The 24,084-nt window shown below is 32.6% G+C and overlaps 1 protein-coding gene across 1 annotated transcript; it reads right to left on the bottom strand.

Moving 5' to 3' along the window:
• Window positions 1-338: 338 nt before the first annotated feature.
• On the bottom strand, window positions 339-17,953 carry LOC136970487 (large ribosomal subunit protein P1-like). The gene is made up of 5 exons (XM_067264935.1): window positions 17,760-17,953; window positions 9,582-9,642; window positions 689-823; window positions 499-552; window positions 339-409 (listed from the first exon to the last, which is right to left on the bottom strand). The coding sequence occupies exons 1-5, from the start codon at window positions 17,829-17,831 to the stop codon at window positions 396-398; spliced, it is 336 nt and encodes a 111-aa protein (XP_067121036.1). The 5' UTR covers window positions 17,832-17,953; the 3' UTR covers window positions 339-395.
• Window positions 17,954-24,084: the final 6,131 nt, after the last annotated feature.

Below are 24,084 nucleotides of genomic sequence, written 5' to 3'. Positions count from 1 at the left end.
GACAAGCAATAAAATATTTTTTTAAGATGTTTCTGATACTACCCATAAGTAATAACTGACACCAAAAACCTCCATATTATTTTTAGATACAACTGAAAAATTTGAATCAATAATAATCTGAGTACAGATAAAAACTACTGCTTAATCAAAATCAATCATTAGAAAATGATATTCCATGATTTAATTAAGAATTTAAAGATGTTCTTTAAATTCTTAATTATTTCCATTTCTCACGCAAGTAATTGCTAATTTTAGTAGTGTGTTATGCTATTTAAGAAAATTTTAACCAGATCAAAATGAAGGTCAATGTCATATTGAATTCTTACAAATAAAATAAATCATTTTTTCGTAAATAATTTTATTGGACCCTTTTATCAAATACAAGAGTATAGTCTTCAATCAAAAAGGCCTGAAAATAAATAAATATAAAAATTACTACTTGTTATTTATGACTTATTTTCACTGAAAAAATACTTATAACATGCTATAATGTCTTACCAAAACCCATGTCATCATCACTTTCAGCATCAGAAGGTTCTTCTTTCTTGGGTTCTAAGAATTTAATAATTGAATATCAATATTATTTTAAAATAAAAGAAAATTTTTAATTTGCTTTGTACAATTTTGAGGTTTTTTTGCATCTAATGTAAGACACATTTTTAATTTGCAAATTTAAAAAAATTATTACCTTCCTTCTCTTCGGCACTAGCAGCAGTAGGTGCACCAGGAGCAGCTGAGGATGCTGCAGGGGCACTTCCTGCTGCCCCTACATTAGTAATCAATTGTTTCACATTTATTCCATCCAATGCTCTTGCAAACAAGCCTACATGAAAAATTATTTTAATTGTAGAAAAGTATGACAAAAGTTTACTGAAAGTAAAATTTCAAAAATCTGTTTACAACTAACAACGAGTAATCTCTGTTTAAATTTATCTTATTTAACAATTCAAAAACTATAATAAAATGTTTTCAGTTTATTGGATTGAATCATAAATTTTATCCTTTTGATCGTTTATAAGTATTTTACAGAAAATCTTTATTCACTCAGAATATCCTAAAAATATTACTTATGGGAAGATAAATGAAATCAGCAGATGAACTGAAAAATAACAGCAGTAATGGAATACCTATAATAAACCCCATTCAGGATATCCTGAATGATAAGTTTTTCTGTAGGCAAAGAAATTCCTAGTTTTTGAAATAATATAGTAATAATAATCACTGTAGACCTCGTGCCAATGCATGTTAGTCAGACATGAACTAAATGACACTATTGAGAGAGCTGTTGTAAACTGAGCACTAGTAAAAATAGGATAACATTATCAATTACTATTTTTATGAAAATTTACCATTTAGAAAGATAATAGTAATGATTATTACTCAAAAATATCAGCAGGTGTGATTTATCAATTCATTGCTTTTAATTATTAACTATGTATTTTAGTTTTATAATGTCATCAAAGTATAAACTTTTCCCCTGCATAACTAATATTACATAATAATTTTCTTCATGTCCAACCAACATGAATTTCTATTATTTATACTATAGATATAACAAATGAAAGAACAGAATATCAGTATGAGTGTGAAAAACAACAATAAATATATGCATGAAGTAGTAGGAATTAATCCTCTCTTTAATATATTGATATACAGGGTGACAATAATTAACCCGTACAAGTTTTTTGTATCGTAAATTTATTAAAGAAATGAAAATTAGCAAAACAACAGCATATAACAGTGACAATACTTTACGTATTAATCAGATATTCAGCCAGTTTCAAAGTGGCCCCCTTTTGCTTTGATGCAGAGCCCCAAATGCGTTTTGAAATTCTCAGCGATGGGCCACACTCTTCAACAGTTTGTCTCGCTCCCAGCGCAAGGATTGCTTCAGCGACTCCAAACTTTCATGGCGCTTAGAACAGACCCTGGCCTCCAAAATGGACCACACACTGTAGTCCATTGGGTTCAGATTCGGCGAGTACGGTGGCCATTCCGCAAACGAGATGAAATCGGAAAAATGAGCCTTGCACACTCCTGAGTCTTCTTCGCCCTATGTGTCGGCACCAAGTCCTGCTGAAACGTCCATTTCGCACTGCCAAAATGCTGCTGAGCCCATAGAAGTACCACAGCCTCGAGAATGTCATGGTGGTACACATCTTGATTGATTTTGGCCCCTTGATCGACAAAAACAAGGGGTGTCTTGCCGCTCGCACAAATTCCACCCCAAACCATGACTGACATTGGATTTTGTGATGTTCGATGACGGCTGAGCGTCCAGGAGCCCCCGCAGACCAGTTCCTGTCGTTTTGATGATTGTACAGAGAAAAGCTTCTCGTCTGTGAAGAGAATGCACGCACTCCCATTGTCGACCTGCGGCCCGACGCTTGAGTTAACGGGATCTTTGGAGTCTCACGCACTTGTTTTCATCGGTGAGGAGCTGAACCTTTTGGAACTTGTAGGGCTTGAGTACGAGTTCCTTTTTCACCATTAACTGCTCCGATTCGCGATTGATTCTGATCTCACGAGCAATTTTTCTCATGGAGACCTTCGCATGTCAGTCAACTCGCTTTGTGATGATCTTGCGGTTCCTAGACGTGTTGACAGTGCGCTTTCTTCCACATCCGGGACGGTCACCATTGTGGCCAAGCTCCTTGAATCGCCGAACTGCATCTGAGACTGTCATTTTTGGAACACCGAGCAGACAAACAATTTCACATTGATGCTTTCCTTGCCGGAATAGCTCCAAAATTGCACAACATTTGTTCGACACCATTAAAAAAATAAAGAACTAACCCTTATTACATCGAAAGTACATCTACACGGGCAGGAAATCACGGAGAATTAAACAATAGTATGTAAATTGGTGACAGTAAAAAAGTTCAGGTGCAGCATTGCTACAAACTTTGTACAGGTTAATTTTTGTCACCCTGTACTGTATGAAATGAATCTTTTTTGAAAAACAATACAAAATGCATTTCCAATATAAAAATGCTATATTTGTAAAATTGTAGTTAATGACAAATGAATTATTAACAGGACTTAAAGTAATACTCAGTGCATATGGTCCACATTGTTGTTGTTTCAAATGAAATTTATGAGATAAGCTCATTGTGAAAAATCTGGCAGCTTGAAATTTATAAATTCACTCAAGTATACAAATGGAAAGTTAAATTCTTTCTTACGCGAAAAACCTTGACGATCCAGTGTTTTTATATACAACTGCTAACGTTTTCAACCCCTTCGGGGTCTTCATCAGGCACAGCACAAAGGTAGTTTCAAATGCCCGTGAATGGAACCAAGAAACCAAAGCGAGTTCTATTCCAATTTTTGAAATCAAAGAAATTGGAAGATTTCAATTTCTTTGATTTCAAAAATTGGAATAGAACTCGCTTTGGTTTCTTGGTTCCATTCACGGGCATTTGAAACTACCTTTGTGCTGTGCCTGATGAAGACCCCGAAGGGGTTGAAAACGTTAGCAGTTGTATATAAAAACACTGGATCGTCAAGGTTTTTCGTGTAAGAAAGAATTAAGTTTCATCCAGTCTACAGGAAGAAGTATAGTTGGAAAGTTAAATGATAAATAACTGCCCATAAGAAGAAATCAAAATAATGATTTTAGATAACAGCTGAGGTTGTGTAGTTGTATGTCTATGATCAAAATATCCAGTGAATATAAGTAACAATAACATTATTCTTCACACTGTAATATAGTTGCTGTCTATTGGTTCTTGGATATAAATGTATTTTTAATCCAAAAACTTGTTCGGTACACTATCTCTCAGCATTTCGGTTAGAAACATCTTTATTCTAAAAATTGGATTACAAATGCATTTTGGGTTGGTTTACACTTCCAACCCCTCTTCAGTGCTGTAGGAAAAAAACTATTAAATAAGTAGGGTACTGTACATTATATAGATATCACAGAAAGAGGATTTTTTACATGACATTTATGCCTTTATACAGTATGTAAAATGTTATATTTCCTTTATCACAATTATATCCATAAACATACATAAGCCTAGTATTCTACATTTAAAAAAAAACTGTAAAATTCAACATGGCATAAGATATTTAATTACCATATTTACTCACATGTAGGACAAGGTTTGACTATAAAGAACAAAATAAAGAAAATTAGATTTATTAATACAATTCTAATTTTATTTCATCTAATCGCAAATAAAATATCAAATATACTTAAATGCACACATTGTCCCACAAAAATTAATGGCATTTTAAACTTTAACCAGTTGTTTGCAGAGTACTCACATAGGAGTACTCCGGTTTTCGTTAAACTGTTGCGCAATACTCCAGTTGGAGTGTCAATTTTTTTTCGTAATTAACTAGTTGGTGGCGATTTAAGCACTGATTGGCTTTTATCTACATAGACAAATATCTTATTCATTGAAACAGACTTAGTTACCACCCCATAGTTTTAAATTTATGCACAAAACTCCTTTCCATGTTAAGTCTATGGGAGACCCTTTTGTTCATTGGATGACAAAATCCTTGTTCGCAAACCTGTTGAGCTCTAATTGGTATATTATAGCTAATTGACTATCCTTTAACAAATAAGCATCGACTTGGGTTTGTGTGGTAGGAACTTTCTTGGAAAAAGTTCTTTTTCTCGAAGCTACATTGTCAGCTACAAACGTAAACAATCATAAATCATTATTGTCATTTAATTTTTAGCTTGAATTTAATAAAATCATACATATATTTATCTTATTTAACGAATAATAGTGTTTTTAGGACCATTCAGTTGTAAATCTTTCTAAAAAACGAAGTACTTCTGGTCAGGACCATGCCCCTAGCAGAATGGCACTTGACCTAGATTTTGAAGCATCACCCCCTGCAAGACAACTTTCATTATAAACTATAAGTTGTATTATCACTTTACATCAATTTAGAATGCTGCAGTTTTTTTATTTGAAAGAATATAGACATATCTAAGTAACATATATTACAGTAATCGGATTTTTATAAAAAAAGTTATTTTTGTTGTTTTTTAATTTGAAATTTACATAAGCTATACTTTGTTTTTACTTTATAAGAGATGATGTAGAAACAATTTTATAAACGATTGCCATATAAAGTTGTTGGCTAATTTCTACGTTGATTGAAAGAAAATATTAAAAAATAAGTCAAAGTAAAAATACAGTATTTTTGTTTCTACTTGAAGTTATTTTTTGGTTTCTTACAGAAATATTATGTACAGGTAACAATGGAAATAATAAATTAGTTTGTTGTGCTTTGAATGTTTTTATTTTTAAAAAAAACAACATAGTAATTTATTATTTTTTATTTTCAAATAATGGAGAGAGAAAAGTATACAAAAAATTTCAACAAATATTTACAAATTTATAAAATATACAGTGATTGCTATCACACAAAGTTTAGCTTAGTATGATAAATTTCGAAACAATTTGCAGGGCACAAAAAAACATTGCACTGCTTACAAAAGTATTGTGTGTGTGTTCTGCCAAAAAAAGGACACACACACAAAACACAATTGTTTCTTTTTCCTATAATTTCAGTTTCTCCAATGAAGTGGCATCCAGTCAGTCAGCTAGGAGAAGATAGGCTGCACCTCCTGATGATGATGGAACTGACTGTGCTTTCTCCATATTTTGCGAAAATGTTAATTTTATTTTGAAATTTTTTAAAGTTAATAGATAATTTACCACCTAATTTTCTATGGATAATGTGTGCATTGAGTATACATAAATCCAGAAATCTCAAATATATTTTTTTATAATATTTTCTAAGACGAGTCCATGTACCAGGGGTAGTTGATGTAACTTGATCCATTAGATCTACACCTCCCATATGATATTTGTACTCAATGCATAGTTGGTTTTTGTTCTTTGTTTTTATAGTTTTCACAGTATCATCATACACTGAACTCAAAGACATCAAAAAATACACTTACGTAAAACCAGATAACCGGAGTGGTTAGTATTCGGGTCGCAAACGTTTTCGTAGCCTCTTCTAGGCTCTTCTTCAGGCTTAGTAGTAATAAATTCGAATATATTCCTTTTTGAAAGAACCGAGTTTCGAATTCTGTCACGTGAAAACGTTCCATCGTTTCGTTTAAAAAATATGTTGGAACGTTTTCACGTGACGGAATTCGAAACTCGGTTCTTTCAAAAAGGAATATATTCGAATTTATTACTACTAAGCCTGAAGAAGAGCCTAGAAGAGGCTACGAAAACATTTGCGACCCGAATACTAACCACTCCGGTTATCTGGTTTTACATAAGTGTATTTTTTGATTGAATCACCGGTGTGCAAGGAAGATTGAGTACTCAAAGACATCTTTGGTGTCTTTCCACTTCATCATCAATTTATCCTTGTACCTGACTGATGTCTCTCCTTTTTTCAATTTACTTAGTATAACATCCTTCGGCAACTCTTTCCTTGTTTTCCTTACAGTACCAGCAACATCAGTTGAATGACGTACCAAATACTCGAATAAGTATACACTACTATAATAATTGTCCACTCCCAAATGATAACCTTTATCTAATAAATCTTCCATAAGAGAGAGGACAATATTCATTGAGTGACAATTTTTTGATGGATCGACATCAGTCAGGTTTACGGGAAATTGTGTTCCCTTCCCTGTGTACATTGCGAAATTATAAACGTATCCCGTTTTTGCTTCACAAAGGAAGAAACACACTATTCCAAATCTAGCTCTCTTGAGCAGAACATAAATCCTCCACCCTAGCAGACTCTTCCACAAAAGAAGAGTTTTGTCTGTAGATATTCTTTTTAGATGGTATGTAGGCACTCTTAAAACTACTTCTATATAAATCTAATAAGTCTCTAATTTTATACAGTTTATCTGTTTTATCAGTACCGCTTGAAAAATGTAGAAATTTAAATAACAAGATAAACCTGTCTTTTGTCATAGTTTGATAAAATATTGGAGTATCTAAAAGCAGCATTCTAGAAAAGTATGACTGTAAATCAGGTTTTTTTTACTGTACTCAAGAGAAAAATACCTTGAAATGCCAGTCATTCATTCTGCTTCTTTTCTTTATTCCTTTTTCTGTTGTGTGCAATATCACTTCTGCATGTTTGTTAGTCTCTGCAGTAATTAGATTGATTATATCCTCATTTGCAATAAACTCAAAGATTTTTAAAATTTCTTCTGGATTGTTCACTGGAATTTTAACGCCTTCATCTCCAGTGAAATCAAATTCCTCTCTGCTTTGAGTGCTCAATGTCATCCACGATGATGTGATGGATGTTGTTCCCAATGATGTGCTGGGACCAGTATTCAATACAGAATCTGATTTGGAGTCAGAACCAGATGCACTCCATTCTGAGAGACTATCATCATCTGAGTCCAAATTACAGAGACTCATCAGAGGAAACATCATCTAAAAAATTAAATCGAATCATTCACCTTTCTTTTCGGCATATTAAAAAAATTCACTAAGAACTTCACTGCAAAAATTCAGAACTAAATTTCTACATGTTACCTATTTGAAGGAAAGCACATAAATAAGCTACACAATTGGTAATCAGAAATGTTTTACACAGGAGATTAAAATTTCAGCTGTAGTTACTATTCCACTAAATGTTTTGTATAGATGCTTACAGTTTTTATTAGTAATTACACTTGAAAATGAAATGTTTTGTATAGATACTTACAATTGTCTTCAAAGTTTTCTATGAGTGATTACAATTTTGATATATATTATATACTAGTGTGTTTATTGCTTTCTATTTATCGCAGTATTTTTATACTATTATGGTTTTATATCATTTTTATCAGTGAATAAATGTATGAAATATCCGTTTTGTTAAAATGATATGTAAATACTACATAATATAAAATATATAGAGCAAAAATGTCCTGACCTACATTTTCAAGAAGTAACCACTCCCTGAGCAGAAACGGTCTTTGACCTAAATTTTTAAAACGGAAATACCCCCAAACGATGTGCGTTATATACTATAGGTCATATTATCACTTTATATCAATTTAGAATGCTGCAGTTTTTTTTATTTGACAGAATATAGACATATCTAAGTAACATATATAACGAATTAATGAAATATTTATAAAAGACCATTTTTTTAAAAATTTTTTAAAGTGAACAATTGTAAAGTCTGATATGTGAGTAATAAAAAACAAAAAGCAGATCAGATCTACAACAATTTTTAAGCAAGATATTGCAAATTTAAAAATCACTATAAAAACGAGAAAATGTTGTGCAACAGCGGTGTTGTTTCAGATTATTGAGATGCGCAGCTGACAGGTTAAGGAAAAATCTTGTAAAATCGACAACATAATTTGTTACACTTCCGTAGATTACACTTAGGAGTTTCTCCAAATTCTAATTCCTGAATAATCATCTGTTTTCATGTGAGAATGGATTAAAACTTATATCGGGCTCTCGTGTGATTTTGGAATTCAATTCAGTAGCTTTGCTTTTCCTATTGCTATTTATCTTTACTCCTGACAATATACAAGAACGATTGAAACGATCCAGATAAAATACTTTTGTTTTTAAACACCAGAGGGTGAGCATCCAGTAAAATATGCGAATACACAATTCACAAAAATTATTGCAAAAATGCAAAATCCTTTGCTCGTACATATAGGACAATCTAAGTTTTTGAAATAATAATTTGAAGCAAAAATCAATAAAAACCTCATCTTATATGCAAGTAAATACGGTACATAAAAAAAATATATAATTCTATCTTAAAAATTTTTTTAAAAAAGACTTACACTACATTATCTATTATAATAAAACCACAATGCAAGATACGTTCTGCTGTTTGTTCGAATGAATCAGAAGTACAAGACAAGACATACCGACAATAAATTTTTATATGTTTTTAATGTTAAAAGATTTATTTGTATAGTGATTTAATCTTTAAATTACAATTGTTATGTCACATTATATTAACAACCATAAAGTCTCCATTAAAGTTTACTAATATCCACCCACTTTAAGTGCATGAAAATATAATTGTAAGTCTTTTTGAAAACATTTAAAAATTTTTAGATAAATTGTTTTTTATGGAATTAAATAACTTTACACCATCTTAAATTTTACAGTTTTTTATGTAGAATACTGTTATGTTTATGGATGATATAATTGTGATAAAGGAAATTTATACCTTTATATGGTATGTAAAAGGTTGTAAAAAATCCTCTTTCCACGATATCTAGATAATGTTGTACCGTACTTATGTTTTTTTCATACAGCACTGAAGAGGGGTTGGAAGTGTAAACCAATCCGAAAATGCATTTGTAATCCAATTTTTAGAATAAAAATGTTTCTAACCGAAATGCTGTGAGATAGTCTACCGAACAAGTTTTTGGATTAGAGAGACATTTATATACAAGATTATTATTCTCGTTCATCTTTAAAACCTGACCTAAGACATGCTGCTCTTCAGTTGGGAGAAAAAAAATGAGTGTATATATTAGCCTACCTTCACAGTTTAACCTTTTCTTTAAATAAATATTTATCAGAAATAAATTCAAACAAAATTATAAAAAAAAACTTCAAATTAGTTAATTCATAAAATAGTTATTTTTTCAATACCTGGCCAATATGATTCAACATCAACATTAGCTGCTTTCAGTAAAGTGCAAATCTTCTCAGCCTGTTCAAAACAAAAAATATTTATATATTTCATAATAAAAGCATTTTCACATCTTTAATAAACTACTATATTTTATTTCAATCATTTTCTTAATTTGCTCTTATCAAATAAAAATTCTGTAGGATATTTGGAAAGTAACTTCTGCTTGGTCATTAAAAAACCTCAAGTGAAAGGAAGTTATATTATATACAACTTAAAACTATGATGAAAAATAGTGCAACTAAATTTAAACATTTGAAACACAAATACTTGTAATCTGCTGTGATATCACCATAGAATTCTGCCACATCTGGGTGTTTGATTGCAACTCTTCCTCATTGTTGTCAAAGCAGTGATGCTAGCCTGTGGAAAAATCACTAGAAATTTCTAAAATTGTGACTACAATTCCAATGTTTTCATCAGTCTTCTGTACCGGTACATCAGGTACCACAGATGGCTGGTTGCTTCGCTGCTCATCATGGAAATTCGTCTGCCCATTTATGAACATAATGAGTGGAGTGAGACAGTTGTGCATTATGTTCTCACCATAAACTTTGTACTGATGATGATGGATTTCAACTTTACAGTTTTTGACTAACAGACACCTATCATTGAGTAAACACCACGGCTGGCAAAATTCTGAATGACAGCACAAATTTTCAACAGCAGTTGTGGCAAGACAATGGAAAGCATGGCCTGTACTCTGTCACAGCTGGATGCATATTGACTCGGCAGAAACTTTGGCATTGGTGTAGAGCAGCGGTTCCCAACCTTGTGCCCACAGGTGGCTGTCACCAGTGGAACTATTTACATGCACCCGCAGCAATGTTTTGAAATAATGAAAAAAATTTAAATGTTAAAAATACAAAAAATAAAAAGTTACCCAGTTTTAAAATTTTGCTAGATGTGGTGAGAAATTCACTAAATTGGGCTATGCTGACCCTGTCTAATTTATCATGTCTATCAGGCCTATAATCACGTCTCCACGGCATCTATATTGTATTAGTTGTAAACTTGTACTGTTGTCATCACATGCTAACATTGTATTGTGTTTTTTTGTATATAAACATTTTACCCAAATCAAGTAATCCAAGTAAAAAAACAACAAACCTAGCATTTTAACAAAGATTGGGAAGAAGACTACTTTGTTATCAAAAGAAAGGAGAAATGTATTTGCTTAATGTGCAACAGTTTTGTGTCAGTGGAAAAAAAACAATGTCAAACATCATTACAAACCAATCGCAGTTCTTATGAGGTTAACTGACATATGTGAAAAATTGAACAGTTTAAATCTGGATCTCCAGGAATAAAATTAACATTAGCTGAAATGTTTAGCTCTATAAAAGCATTCAAAGCCAAAATACAGTTTTGGATAAATTATTTGTCAAAAAATTCTCTTGTACACTTTCCAAGGGTGAAAAAAATTTTCACCTAACATTATTTCTTACTCATTTTTTTCTTACTCAAAAACCTTTTGGAACAGTTTGAAAGTAAATTCCAGAAATTTACCATTATCGAACCCATGGCTACAATTTTTGTAAATCCTTTCACTACACAAGTAGACATTGCTGAAACTGCTAAATCTACAGCAGAACTTCTTTAAGAAGAAGCATCAATAATTAAAGAAGAGATTTTAAATTTTCAAAATGACATCATATTAAAATCTCATGATACGAATGAAAACTTTTGGAACCTAGTTGATCATAAAAAGTAAAATCTTTTGAAAAAGGAGCCTTCAAAATCAAATTTTGTTTTGGTTCCATATATTTGTGTAGATCTTTATTTCCCACCAAGAATATTATAAAATCAAAAATCAGATCTCAACTTACTAATGTGTGAAATTAGCAAATGAAATGCAATTAAAGATCATACTAATTCTGCTTTTATAATAAATATATATGTTATAGTAAATATATGTTATAATAAACGATGTAATATTTAATTCTTTTTTTTTAAATCCGATTTGCACCCACTACTAGTTTTAGCAATCTCAAATGCGCCTATGCCATTAAAAGATTGGGAACCCTTGGTATAGAGCAAGAGTTGGCAGTTTGTCAAGTGAGAAGAGCCAAATTGTCATGGAAACAGGATAAATAAGGGACCAGAGAGCCGCATATATGTAATATAAATATTATATGTACAGGATATAGATTTTTAGGGAAAAAAGTTCGAGATGTTTTATTCAAAAATTTAATTAGAACAGTGTCCATGCATCGCTTTTGATACCTTTACTATATCTGGCATATAGCTACTTATTTTTAATTGAATACATGATTGTAAATTTTCATCCATTATTCTGCTTCTATGTTTATTTTTTATTTGGTTCATAGTTGAGAATGTTTGTTCGCATATATATGTAGAGCCAAAGATTGTGAGAATACAAATGCTAGTTTTTTTTAATGCGTCATATGTGTCAGGCAAACTATTCCATGTATCAAATATTATTGTTTCTATTTTAGGCAGTTCTTTTATAGCTGTCCACTTGTGCTGAGAAATTAAATTAGATTTCTCTGTTTCGAGTTCTTCCAAGCGACTGGTCAGATCTGTGAATTTGCTGCTCCACAGTTCCTTGCTTTTTAACTCTATTAACTGCATTTGGAGTGAACCAGCATCTGTATCAAAAGGTGTTAAGTTCAGTTCATTGACATTTATTTTGAGAGGACGTACGATGAAAGCTAGTGTAGCCTTATTTGTTCTGAATTGTTGAAAACATTCACCAAAACTGTTCTTCATTTTTCCTAATACGTTGCTGAAATAAATCGCATCAAAACAACTGCTTTTTTCATCACAATACTGTCTTAAATTCTTGAAATGAAGTAATTTACCTCTCTCTATATCTCCGATGAGAACTTGTAATTTATTTTCAAAGCACTCTACTTCTTCCAATAATGTATATGCGATGTTTCCTTTCCTTTGCATTAATGTATTCAAAGCATTAAGATGTGAAGTAATGTCGACCATAAAATGTAATTTTTGTAGCCATGTGTCTTCTTCCAATTCTTGATGTTTGATGTTTTATTTTGCATAGGAACAATTTTATTTCTTCTAAACATGAAGCAAAGCATTTCAGTACGTTACCTCTGGAAAGCCAGCGAACCTTATTGTGCAGAAGTAAATCTTGGTACTCACTATCCATCTCGTTCAAGAGTACCTTAAATTGGCAATAATAGAGTGGTTTGGCCAAGATGCTGTTAGTTACTTTGGTGACAAAGTTCATTACCGCAACCATTTCTTTGGGAAATGTTTGGGCACAAAGCATTTCTTGATGTATTATGCAGTAGAACTTGAGAATTTCGTGGTCAATTTTTCTCCTTAAAATTGAAACTGCTCCTTTGTTTACACCTGTCATACTTTTAGCTCCATCAGTAGCAATGCAAATTATTTTATTTAGGTCAATTCCAGTCTTTCCAGATATGTTTCTATAGCATTCACAATATCTTCTCTGCGTGTTTGTCCCTTGAGTGGCAACAGTCCAAGAAGTTCTTCTTTAGGACCTTGTGCCGACATATATCGCACAAAGAGGGTTACTTGTGCTGTATCAGTAATATCACAAGACTCATCAATTGAAATTGGTATTGCGGAAGCCGGCTTAATATCTTTGACTTGCTGCTCTGTTACATTCAAAGACATTTTGGAAATTCTGTCTTGCATTGTATTCGCAGATAGAGGCAATTCTTTTATTCTTTTTGTGATTGCTTCTTTATTTTTAAAGTTGTAAAAAAGCTCTTCTGATGCTTTCACAAAGCACTCTTTAATGTAACCACCATCTGTGAATGGTTTTCCTCTTTTACAGATTTCTAGAGAGACTGCAAAGCTAGCACGACTGACGATATTTGAACTGTATGTCCAGTTGTCAAATACGGAACTTGACTTCTGATTTTGACGCTTAAGTTCTGTAACAGCTCTCTTCCGTGCGTCACCTGCCAGATATTTGCTCATGAATGTGTTATGTTTTGTAAAGAAATGTCTCTCTAAGTTTGATTTTTTATTATTTCCAATCTTTTTGTGACAGATGAGACAAGTCGGAAGACCATCCATATTTTGAATGAATGCATATGACTCGGTCCATTCTTTATTAAAGGCATGATTTTCATCAACTATTTTTCTCTTTTTAAATATAGCTGTAGCCATTTTGTCCATGGGTTGAGTCATAAAAATTTAAATAAACCACAATCTGAAAAAATAAAAATTAATATGGTAGGAGTGGAAGATAATTTCTGGTCTGTCATAAGAACCATGTCTATGAGAACTTTTTATGAACGTTCTTATGTTAAAATGTTACATAAATATTTCTTCTGAAATCTAAAGTGATATGTGCAGTGCCGTAACTAGGATTTTGGACGCCTATGGCCAAAAATAAAAATGGCGCCTTTTTAATTTTTGTTATTATATAAAAATAAAAATGGTAGTTTATTTCTGAAATATATGTTCGTAGAAATTACAAATAATAAATACTATATAAATATAATTATAGAAGTTTTTTGGTGTTATTAATTTCTAATATATATTCCGAAACCTTCTCGTTGGTGTCTTTATTAAATTGGCGCCTATAACGGGAGCCACATTGGCCATACGCTAGTTATGGCTCTGGATACGTGTAAAATAAAAAAAACAAACAAATTTTAAAAAAGTATTTACTGCAGATTTGTCCTTGTTGCCAAAAGCTTTAAACAATTGCAAGACAACGTGGTAAGTACACACATTCAGACGAAATCGAAACACAAGAAACATCAACTAAGGTTGAGGTTCAATTGCTTGACCGATCACCGACCAACTGTGTTGAAGGACCCCCCTAGTGCGCATTACAGGCATTTCGTGACAATAATAAAATTCCTATTACAAATATACTAAATTATTTATATTGTTATTGGCTATTGGCCAAATGATTAATAATAATTTATACTGTTAATGTAAATAATAATTTATATTGTTAATTTAAATGTGCGAAATACGACATACAACAGGGCACTTCTAGTGGCTGTTTTTGGCATAACATTACATGGATGGACGGACACGCGTTCAATAGGTTATATATATACATATGCTTTAAATGCTACCACTCGCATGCAATTCATATTGATCAACGTGAGTGGTCATGTGCGGATGGGCTAAAGAATGGTAGAGAGTATGCCGTACAAGTTGAAGTTTGTTCGGTGGCTCTATCTCACAAACTCTTAAGTGCTAAGTAAGGCTCTATCTCATAAACTTGTAAGTAACTAAGGTTGCTTGAGATGAGGTGAGATTGGAGTTTATGTCCGAAGAGCCACAAATGTCTATGCAAAGAGCCGCTCATTCCGACCCTTGGTATAGAGTATCTTCACTACTTTTGTAAATAAAGACCAATGCCTTAAACCAGCACTAATTAACTCAAAAATAGTAGCATTATTATAACAGATTTCACTACACCAACACCACATGGAAACAGAAGTTACTTTCTAGATAATCCTTGTACTTCTATATAATAATTCAACACTTAAAGTATTCTTTTACATAAACAGATAATTAAATTATCTAAATTTGCAAATATGCATATACATAAGTTTAAATGCTTATAATCCTAAATAAAATACTTTAAAATTCAGATTATAATTTATTCGGTGGTACTATAGAATGTTATGATTTTATCAGAAACGCAAGTAATTCAATGTGGTCCACTAAGCAGTCACAAAACAAAATATGACATCACTACTCTATCATGTGATGCCTCCAAAGACCTGTACAAGGCAAAAAAACAAATTCTTCTGCAACAAGAATATGTTGACAGGAAACATCAGAAATGTCACATGCTGAGGAAAGTGACATCTCACAGTAGTCACATGACTGAATGACAAGTTTAGTATTCATTCACCATCCAATGTGATACTCCTCAACAGAAACAAGCTTAAGCAATGGCAGCCTGAATAGTGAAGTCAGTAAGTACTCCTATGATATTTTTGTTTACACTATTTTTACTTTCCTGGCTGTTATATATAACAGGAAAAATATGGCAATCAGTCAAAAAATGACCCCCTCAGATTTTTACATTTTAGACTTGGAACCTTGAAATGTTGAGAAATGCACAAAAATTTGGCATTTTTATTGTGGGGAGCATGATTTTGTTCACCTTGTTTGAAGCTTAACTCCTGTGCTTTTTGTCAAAATTTTGCAGAGAGGTATGTTTATTAGGAGGATCGATGCTATTAAATTTCAGTGATTAAGAGTTGAAGGGGTGGGAAGATAAAGGGCTCGTGTATCCCTACTATGGACAATTTTACTCATTATTAGCATTTACATTTTTTTAGAAAACAGGTTTTCTAAAAAATTCTAAATGCTAATCTTTTTGCCATTCTATAATATTTAAAAATACAGAGTTTTTAACAATAAAATGTCTCAACAGATGGCACCACACATGTAGTTTTAAACAGTGCTGGAAAGATAAGCAACTCACTGCTGGATTTTTTATAGCACTAAATTTTGCTTTCAGCAAAGGGCAATCATACATCTTTTAAAGATAAATTGAGAGAAAAAGCAATACTATACCACTTCTATAATATTACTCCAATAAAGTAAAAAATGGTGGTTATTCATAAATGTTAATCAAAATTGTTATTTTATACTTTTGTGTTTTAGGTTATATACAGGATATCTACTGAATATGATTAGATAAAAGTCAAATAAAATTACAAATCAAGTGTCAATCATAAATGCTGTAAAATCTATTGCATTCAGTCAGTTTTCTCACAGCACACCTACCATTAACAGTACTTATAAACTGGCAACAGAATACTCGTATTCCCGTCAATAAACTGATCACATGTGTACCAAATCCTTAATTTTGAGGTAAAGGTGTTTTATAAATTACAAATGAAGATTTTATTCTACCCCTATCTGCCCATTGTTTCAACCTTTCACCACCAAAAATTACTAGCATCAATGCCCTTGATGTTTGTTAAGTTATGGCAATGCAACACTATGGCGATCTGCCTAGGGGATGCCTTCTAGGAGGTCTTTTTGAGAGAAACTGGCCACTATTTAGACATTACAGACGTGGAGAAAACCCCGAAAACTCCATGTGGCCAGCCCATCCAAGCGAGGCACAAACCCACGACCAAACTTCCAGTGTTCAGGGTACGAAGACCACTTGGCCACTGGTGAGCCGACCTTGATATACAAGTCACCATGCCAAATTCCATTTCTTAATCTTTACCCTCTCCTGTGATATTAAGCAAAATAGATATGCATACATACATATCCATGAATTTTTTTTTTTTTTTGCCTTTTTTTGGCACAATTCTAGGTCCGAATGACGCGGTTGGGACTTCAACAGAACTGTAGAACATACTGATAGGAACAAAAAAAGTCTAATGAACCATGGGTGTACGAGCGTGCCTTTGCAAGATATAGGCCCCCCAAAATGACTATATGGCAGCGAACATGGCGGCCCGACTGACCTCTCGTATGGGCGCCACCACACGCCGCCATGTGCTAAACTAGTGATCGATTCACGGTAGTTCTTGAACAAAGTAAAAAAATTGGGGAAATGTCTACTAAAGGCAATTTTAACGGCAAGCGACGGGACTCCCGTAAAATCGTTAAAGAAATATTGGGTCACGTGACCCGGCTTTTTTGCTCGCGAACCCGCATAACGTAGGCGCAACTTTCAAGGGCTATATCTTGCAAACGCGCACATATACAAGTATGGTTCCTTTGACTTTTTTGCTCCCCGGGGGGTCGACAATTTGCCCCCCTCCCACCGCGTAATTCGGTCCTAGAATCTTGCCCTTTTTTTGGATTTAGGTGGTCTCAAAACGGGGAGATTTGAAAAAAAGCTCGGACGGTTAAATTTGATACGATTCCCATACTTTCCCTTACGTATACATAAAAGCCGGGAAAGTAAAATCACAGTAATATATCACTTATTTGATTACAAAAATCGAAATAGTACGTGATTCGTGAATCATGAACAATTACAATCGATTTAAATTTCGAAGTTTAGAAACGATAAACTTCTTACTGAAATCGAATAACTCTGATAAAAAAAATACAGCATCATACTTTTCAAAGAACAGATCGAAACTCATAATACATTTTTTTCAATTTTTAGCATATTATAGTCCACGTGGATCATTTAGGCTTAGTCGCAAATGCATGTTACTTACAGTAATTGTGATATCATCATCTTGCAGAATCAACGAACTGTAGATGCAGGCTAATTCGTCGTTGGAACTCATGGTGTTAACTTCTTGTTATAAATTATATTGGTACCTTGATAAATAATTAAGTGCACGTCGCCAGCCGGCCTAAGCTCTACAGAGAACTATGCACTTTCCGGAGTGAATGAACAGAAAATGGCAGATTTCGTTGTTGCCAGATCGAAATACAGTGAGTCCGATAGACAAAATAGCCAAAAAATCGCCAATTCTATATTTCAATTAGTAGAAATATTTTAATATTCAAATTTTTTTAATAGATTTGATGATAAAATTTTCAGTAATAAAATTATTTAATAGATTATTATAAAAGAAATATCGTCGAAATCGCGAAACCTTTTATACAAAGGTTGTTTGGATTACATAAAGAAACTTGTCTTCTGTTTACAGTTTTATATCAATGTCATTTCGATATTACACAATTTGCAATATAAACACATTCTGGATCTAGTAATGAGAAAAGAAACGAAACTATAAATCAGTTTTTTTTTTTTTTTTTTTTTTTTTTACTTTCCCGGCTGTTATATATGAGAGAAAGTATGGCGATCGGTCAAATATGATCGATCCCCCAAGATTTTCACATTTTTGGACTTCAAAACACCTTGTAACTATACATCCTTATTTATTTATTATAGCCGACTCTAGCCCGATAATTCGGCTCTTGTGGATGTATAGCTTTGTAACGGGTTAGTCGTTATTTATTTACACCTTGTAACGTCGAGAAATGCAAAAAAGAAAAAACATCGAGGTTTTCCTGTGTGTGTGTAGGTGGGAGGCACAATTTTGTAAACCCCGTTTGAAGCTTAGTAACTTCTCTTCCTTTTATCGAAAATTCCTAAAATTTTGCAGAGAGGTTTGTTTATTATGGGATAAATAGATTAGGGGATAGATTTTATATTTTGATGATTAGAGGTCGAGGGGTGGGGAGATAAATGTTAATATAGTAAAAGTGGGTGATCGCTGTAGACAGGCGACCACCCACGGTTCCTTCAAAAAGCGGTCTTTTAGACAGGTGGTCGTCCAATACAGTATTACAAGTGGTGTTGTAATACCGTAATATCGTATTTCCATACGTATTTTGCGCACTTTTTAGCCATTTCTACTAAGCAAAACTCGAGGTGAGCAAAAATAAGCGAATTTTTTCAACGAAATAGCTATATTGGTATTTTATTCTTATCCGATAACTCGATTTACAGAGTCGTCGTGATTTTATAAGACAGATTTAATACAAATATTTTAAAGATTAATACAATACTCGCATTTTCTCGATTATAATGCACACTTTCTTTTTTTCCGACTTAATTAATTCAACTCGGTTCTTTTCGTTCGCTCCTCACTTACTTCTATTACATCATCGATATATAAGCGCGTCAGTAGTATGTAAGGCTAGGGACCCGAGCCTCGCTGGAGCTTTTGTTGGCAGCACGTTTGACTTATGTTTGAAACTGCGGGCATCATCCTTCATCCCGGTTTCCTATTCTTCGTCACTGCGACGGGGGGTAGGTAAGGACTCTGAAGGTGGTGTTTAGCGGGATTTTTGATCCCATCAAACTTTAAGCATCGCAGTATGTATTGGATGCACTTTGGGGGTACAAAATTTAATTCATATAGATTTTAATGTAAATTAATGATACAAACTGGATTATAAAAAAAATAAAGACGATACAGAATAGATTACACTCTACTCTGAGGTTAAAAATAATTAGAAAATCGTCTCCCCACCAATAAAATTTAATTTGTATAGAATTTAATGTAATGATACAAATTGAAATATTAAAAAAAAAAATTACACTCGCGCCCTCTACCATACGGTTCGTACCCGTGAACTAACTATTGCAGACCAGTACCTGTTCTTTGTCTCTTAGTAACGGTTACAAGACAGGCGCTCGATTTGAAAGCTGAGAATCATTCTTCATTAACTATATTGTAAGTTATCGCAATATATATTTTTAATCTGTAGATAATATACGATCTGGCGTTAGTATTTGTAAGAATTAAAAAACGTGAGGGGTGAACTATGTTCTTTGTTCTATTCAAAAGTTTAGAATCATTCTTACAAGGGGACCTTACGGTCTCGGAAATTCAGTTCGGGACGAGACTTCGCAGGTTAGTAGTATACCTCAAGGGTGTCCACCCAGAAAAATTTTAAAGCGCACTAGCCAGAAGATTCCGAAAAAAAAGGCTCTAAAGTTTTAAGTGCAGCTCATATACTGATCAATTTTACAGCATGGCAACGTAGCGAAATGGCTGAGTCTGTAGAGAGGTTTCTTGCCACGCTGGTGAGCTGGGTTCAATCCTACTGCTGCCTATTTTTTTTTTCTTTTTTTAAAATTGTTTTAAAAATTATACCTTTTAAAATAAAGTTAATAACCTAAAAATATTATTAATTAAATCATAAATAATTCTACTTTATTTATGAAATGACTGTTACAGCTAATTAAAATGTGAATTAAAGATAATATTTTATTTTTAAAAAGTTACATAATTTCAAATGCATTTTTAATGGAGGTAAATTAAAACTTTAATTACCACTGTAACAAATTTTCGGGTAGGGTTTTATTTATATAAAAATTTGTCAATTTTTTATTTTACATACAATCACCAGAATGATAGTTCTTGTTTTCGATGTTTTTATGATAATTATCATTCTGGTGATTGTATGTAAAATAAAAAATTGACAAATTTTTATATAAATAAAACCCTACCCGAAAATTTGTTACAGTGGTAATTAAAGTTTTAATTTACCTCCATTAAAAATGCATTTGAAATTATGTAACTTTTTAAAAATAAAATATTATCTTTAATTCACATTTTAATTAGCTGTAACAGTCATTTCATAAATAAAGTAGAATTATTTATGATTTAATTAATAATATTTTTAGGTTATTAACTTTATTTTAAAAGGTATAATTTTTAAAACAATTTTAAAAAAAAAAAAAAAAAAATAGGCAGCAGTAGGATTGAACCCAGCTCACCAGCGTGGCAAGAAACCTCTCTACAGACTCAGCCATTTCGCTACGTTGCCATGCTGTAAAATTGATCAGTATATGAGCTGCACTTAAAACTTTAGAGCCTTTTTTTTCGGAATCTTCTGGCTAGTGCGCTTTAAAATTTTTCTGGGTGGACACCCTTGAGGTATACTACTAACCTGCGAAGTCTCGTCCCGAACTGAATTTCCGAGACCGTAAGGTCCCCTTGTTAATCTCTAGAGTCTAGATAATACACAATCGGTGTTAGTTTTTTAAAGAATTAAAAACGTATGATTGGCTGTTAGGTCTTTTTAAAGAAAATATGATTGGCCAGTATTTTTATATAAATTACTTTTTTTAAAAAAGGGAACTAACTAGTTTTATATTTAAGCCACGATCATGGGATGTATGGTTTTGTAGTTACTTACCACGATTGTAAAAATTATTCAGCCTCTAATCGTTTATATAATGCTGGATGCTTGTGTTTCTGCAGCAAAAAATTTCTCGTTTGATGTTCCTGATAATTTTCCATTTATCCTTTGCTGTTTTAATGTCAAAGATATTTGGAAAGGAGAAGGAAAATATGGTTTTATAATCGTTGACGAGGATGGAGAAATTAATGAAGTATGTAATGGATTATGTGGTTCATTCGAACGGTGTGCGGAAGACATGAGAGAAATATGTTTAGAAAACGGTAAGAAAACTTTAGTAATGTTTAAAGAGATAGAAGTCCAGGAATGAAATATTATAAATTTTCTAAATTTCCTAAGATTGACAAGGTTGGTTAATATGTATTTCAAACATCCTAGTACTTGTGTAATTGTGGGTCCTTCCCAATCAGGAAACTAATGTGGTTTTTCCTGGAACTAATGTGGTTTTTCCTAATATGTTCCTGGAGTCTGACTTCAGGAACATATAGCGGACATATGTCATCAGAAGTACCTCCGCCCTCACCGTTGATCCGGACATTGTGGCGGCCTTCCACCAGGTGAAACTCGTTTGCACTGTCACACAACAAACACCTTAAGTGGCTGGAGGCCATTCAAATCTACAAATCGTCCCTCAATGAGAATTGCATCAATTTTAAGGATGAATTGATTCTATCGACAGCATGGCAGACGTTGATAGACTCCGACCTGTAAGGTCATGTTGGGTCAACTACACGAACACACATGCATCTCATGTAACACCTTATTATTGTTTCTCATTTTTTCCTTTAACAGTTTGCTCTGTCCCATCAGTAATTCAGTCTCACACCTGAAGAGCTCCCAGCAGTTCGAAAACGTTTGTGGTGATAAGCATCCTTTGTTTTTTTTTATAACATGCCAGTTATAGGTTCTAAGAGTGCAGTATTTTACACATCCCAGTATTCTCCAGTGTAGTGTAATAGATGGAATTCTAAAGGTGAATTAACAATCGACAGGAAACATATTATCAGAAGTCATATAGTAGACTTGGTTTCCTATGTAATGAGAAATAGGAAAACCGCATTACCTCCTGTTGGTTTTAACAAATTTTGGGGTATTTTAAAGAAAATAAACATTCCGCAAGAGTGGATTGGAAACAAAGGTTTGGTGACATTACCTGAAAAAATACATTATCAACCAAAATCAGTTGAAACTCCAGAAGAAATTTTCTCTTCTTCACTATTTCATGTGAAAAAATCTAAGAAGAAGAAAAATCTCGAATCGAAAAACTTTTGAAATCAATACTATAATCCTAAACCTCTGGCATCTTTTGGTGGTGTGAGTAAATTAGTTAAAAAATCAAATTTACCGCAATCTGATGTTATAAAATGGCTGTCTTCTCAATTAACTTATACGTTTCATAAACCTGTAAGAATTAAATATTTGCAAAGAAAAACTAAAAGTTTTTATCCTAATGACTTATGACAAGCTGATTTAATTGTATTAAAACAATTTTCTAGATTTAATGGAATAAAATATTTACTAACTATAATCGATGTATTTACTAAGTATTGCTACATCATACTCATAAAAGATGATAAAAACCTCAGTCGGTTTTTAAAGCTTTTCAAATCATTTTTAAAAAAAGAAACATACCAAAAAATTTAAACTGATTAAGGAAAAGAATTTTATAATAGATTAGTAAAAAATCTTTTTAAAAAATTTAAAATTAATCATTTTCAACTCATTTGGATACAAAAGCAGCTGTTGTTGAAAGATTAAATAAAACTTTGCAGAATAAAATATATAGATTATTTACTTATTGTAATTCTTATAAATATATTGATAAATTATCAGATATTGTGAAAAGTTATAATAATAGCTTTCATAGAAGTATTGGTATGTCTCCATCGGAAGTTACCCCCCTCATCATAGCATAATTTTCGAAAAGTTGTACGATATAAAAGGAAGGAATACATTTAAATTTAATATTGGTGACCTCATTCGAATCTCAAAAATATATAAAACGTTTAGTCGAGGATACCTGTGAGTGCCGCCAGGGTGCAGAAAGTACGAATTTACTCTTTACACCACTTACTGGGCTCCATTCTAAACGGCCTCTCTTATGTCCAGGATGGCTTCCTAGAGTCATTATATTTATTTATCCGAAGTTCACAAAAACCCCTGGATGACGTTTTCTCCTGACACCAGTTAACCTTAGAATTTAGCGGGTTAACGCGCTTAAATCCTTGCGGAATAATGAGGGGGAGGGACGTGAGTAAGTTTGGAAAGACTTACTAAAATATGAGTCAGAGAACAGCATTATAAACAATAACAATTATATATTTAATCAAACAATAAAAATGAATACAAAGGATAAATGTAACATATTTGATTTAGATCTATATCTATCTTAATCTAATTCCTATCACCGAGAGAGAGAGTTTACAAATATTCTACAATCATAATACTTCATATATTAATGATTCTAGATGGTTTCTATTGGCACATAAATTTAAGCCTTTATCTTCCACTTAATAATTTTAGGACTTAATTCATAATTAATTTCATACGGAACTATCGATGAGTTCCTGGTCTATATTGGAGACCAACCTTAGTTCACTTCTTCATGGGATTAAGCTTCTAAGTGGGCTCAATCTATTGGAGAACCCAAATGACTTTCTCTTGTGACAAAAGTTATCAGCAAACTCCTCAATTTGGGTGCAAATGTCGATAATATTCTCCAGCCTTAACCAATCAAAACATTACAATCTTACATCATAACGGGTAAAACAAAGGGGTAAGACACTTTATGTCAAGCAGTTTAGTCATCAATAACGATCTTAAAAACGGAACTCTATTTCCTTTGAATTGAAAGGGGGTGAAATCCTCTCCTTT

This window comes from Centruroides vittatus, unplaced genomic scaffold (genome assembly GCF_030686945.1).
Source record: "Centruroides vittatus isolate TY-2023 unplaced genomic scaffold, ASM3068694v2 contig_199, whole genome shotgun sequence".
NCBI classification, from domain to species: Eukaryota; Metazoa; Arthropoda; class Arachnida; order Scorpiones; family Buthidae; genus Centruroides; species Centruroides vittatus.
The sequence above is the reverse complement of the archived record's forward strand: the minus strand, read 5'-3'. Positions and strand labels throughout refer to the sequence as shown.

What these genes read in the sequence shown, in the direction of transcription:
- LOC136970487 (XM_067264935.1), bottom strand. Translation starts at nt 17,831, where the DNA reads ATGAGTTCCAACGACGAATTAGCCTGCATCTACAGTTCGTTGATTCTG. An exon ending in TGTTGAATCATATTGGCCAG is followed by an intron (nt 824 to 9,581) that starts GTATTGAAAAAA and finishes TTTTTCATGTAG; the next exon opens with GCTTGTTTGCAAGAGCATTG. An exon ending in TAGTGCCGAAGAGAAGGAAG is followed by an intron (nt 553 to 688) that starts GTAATAATTTTT and finishes TTAAATTCTTAG; the next exon opens with AACCCAAGAAAGAAGAACCT.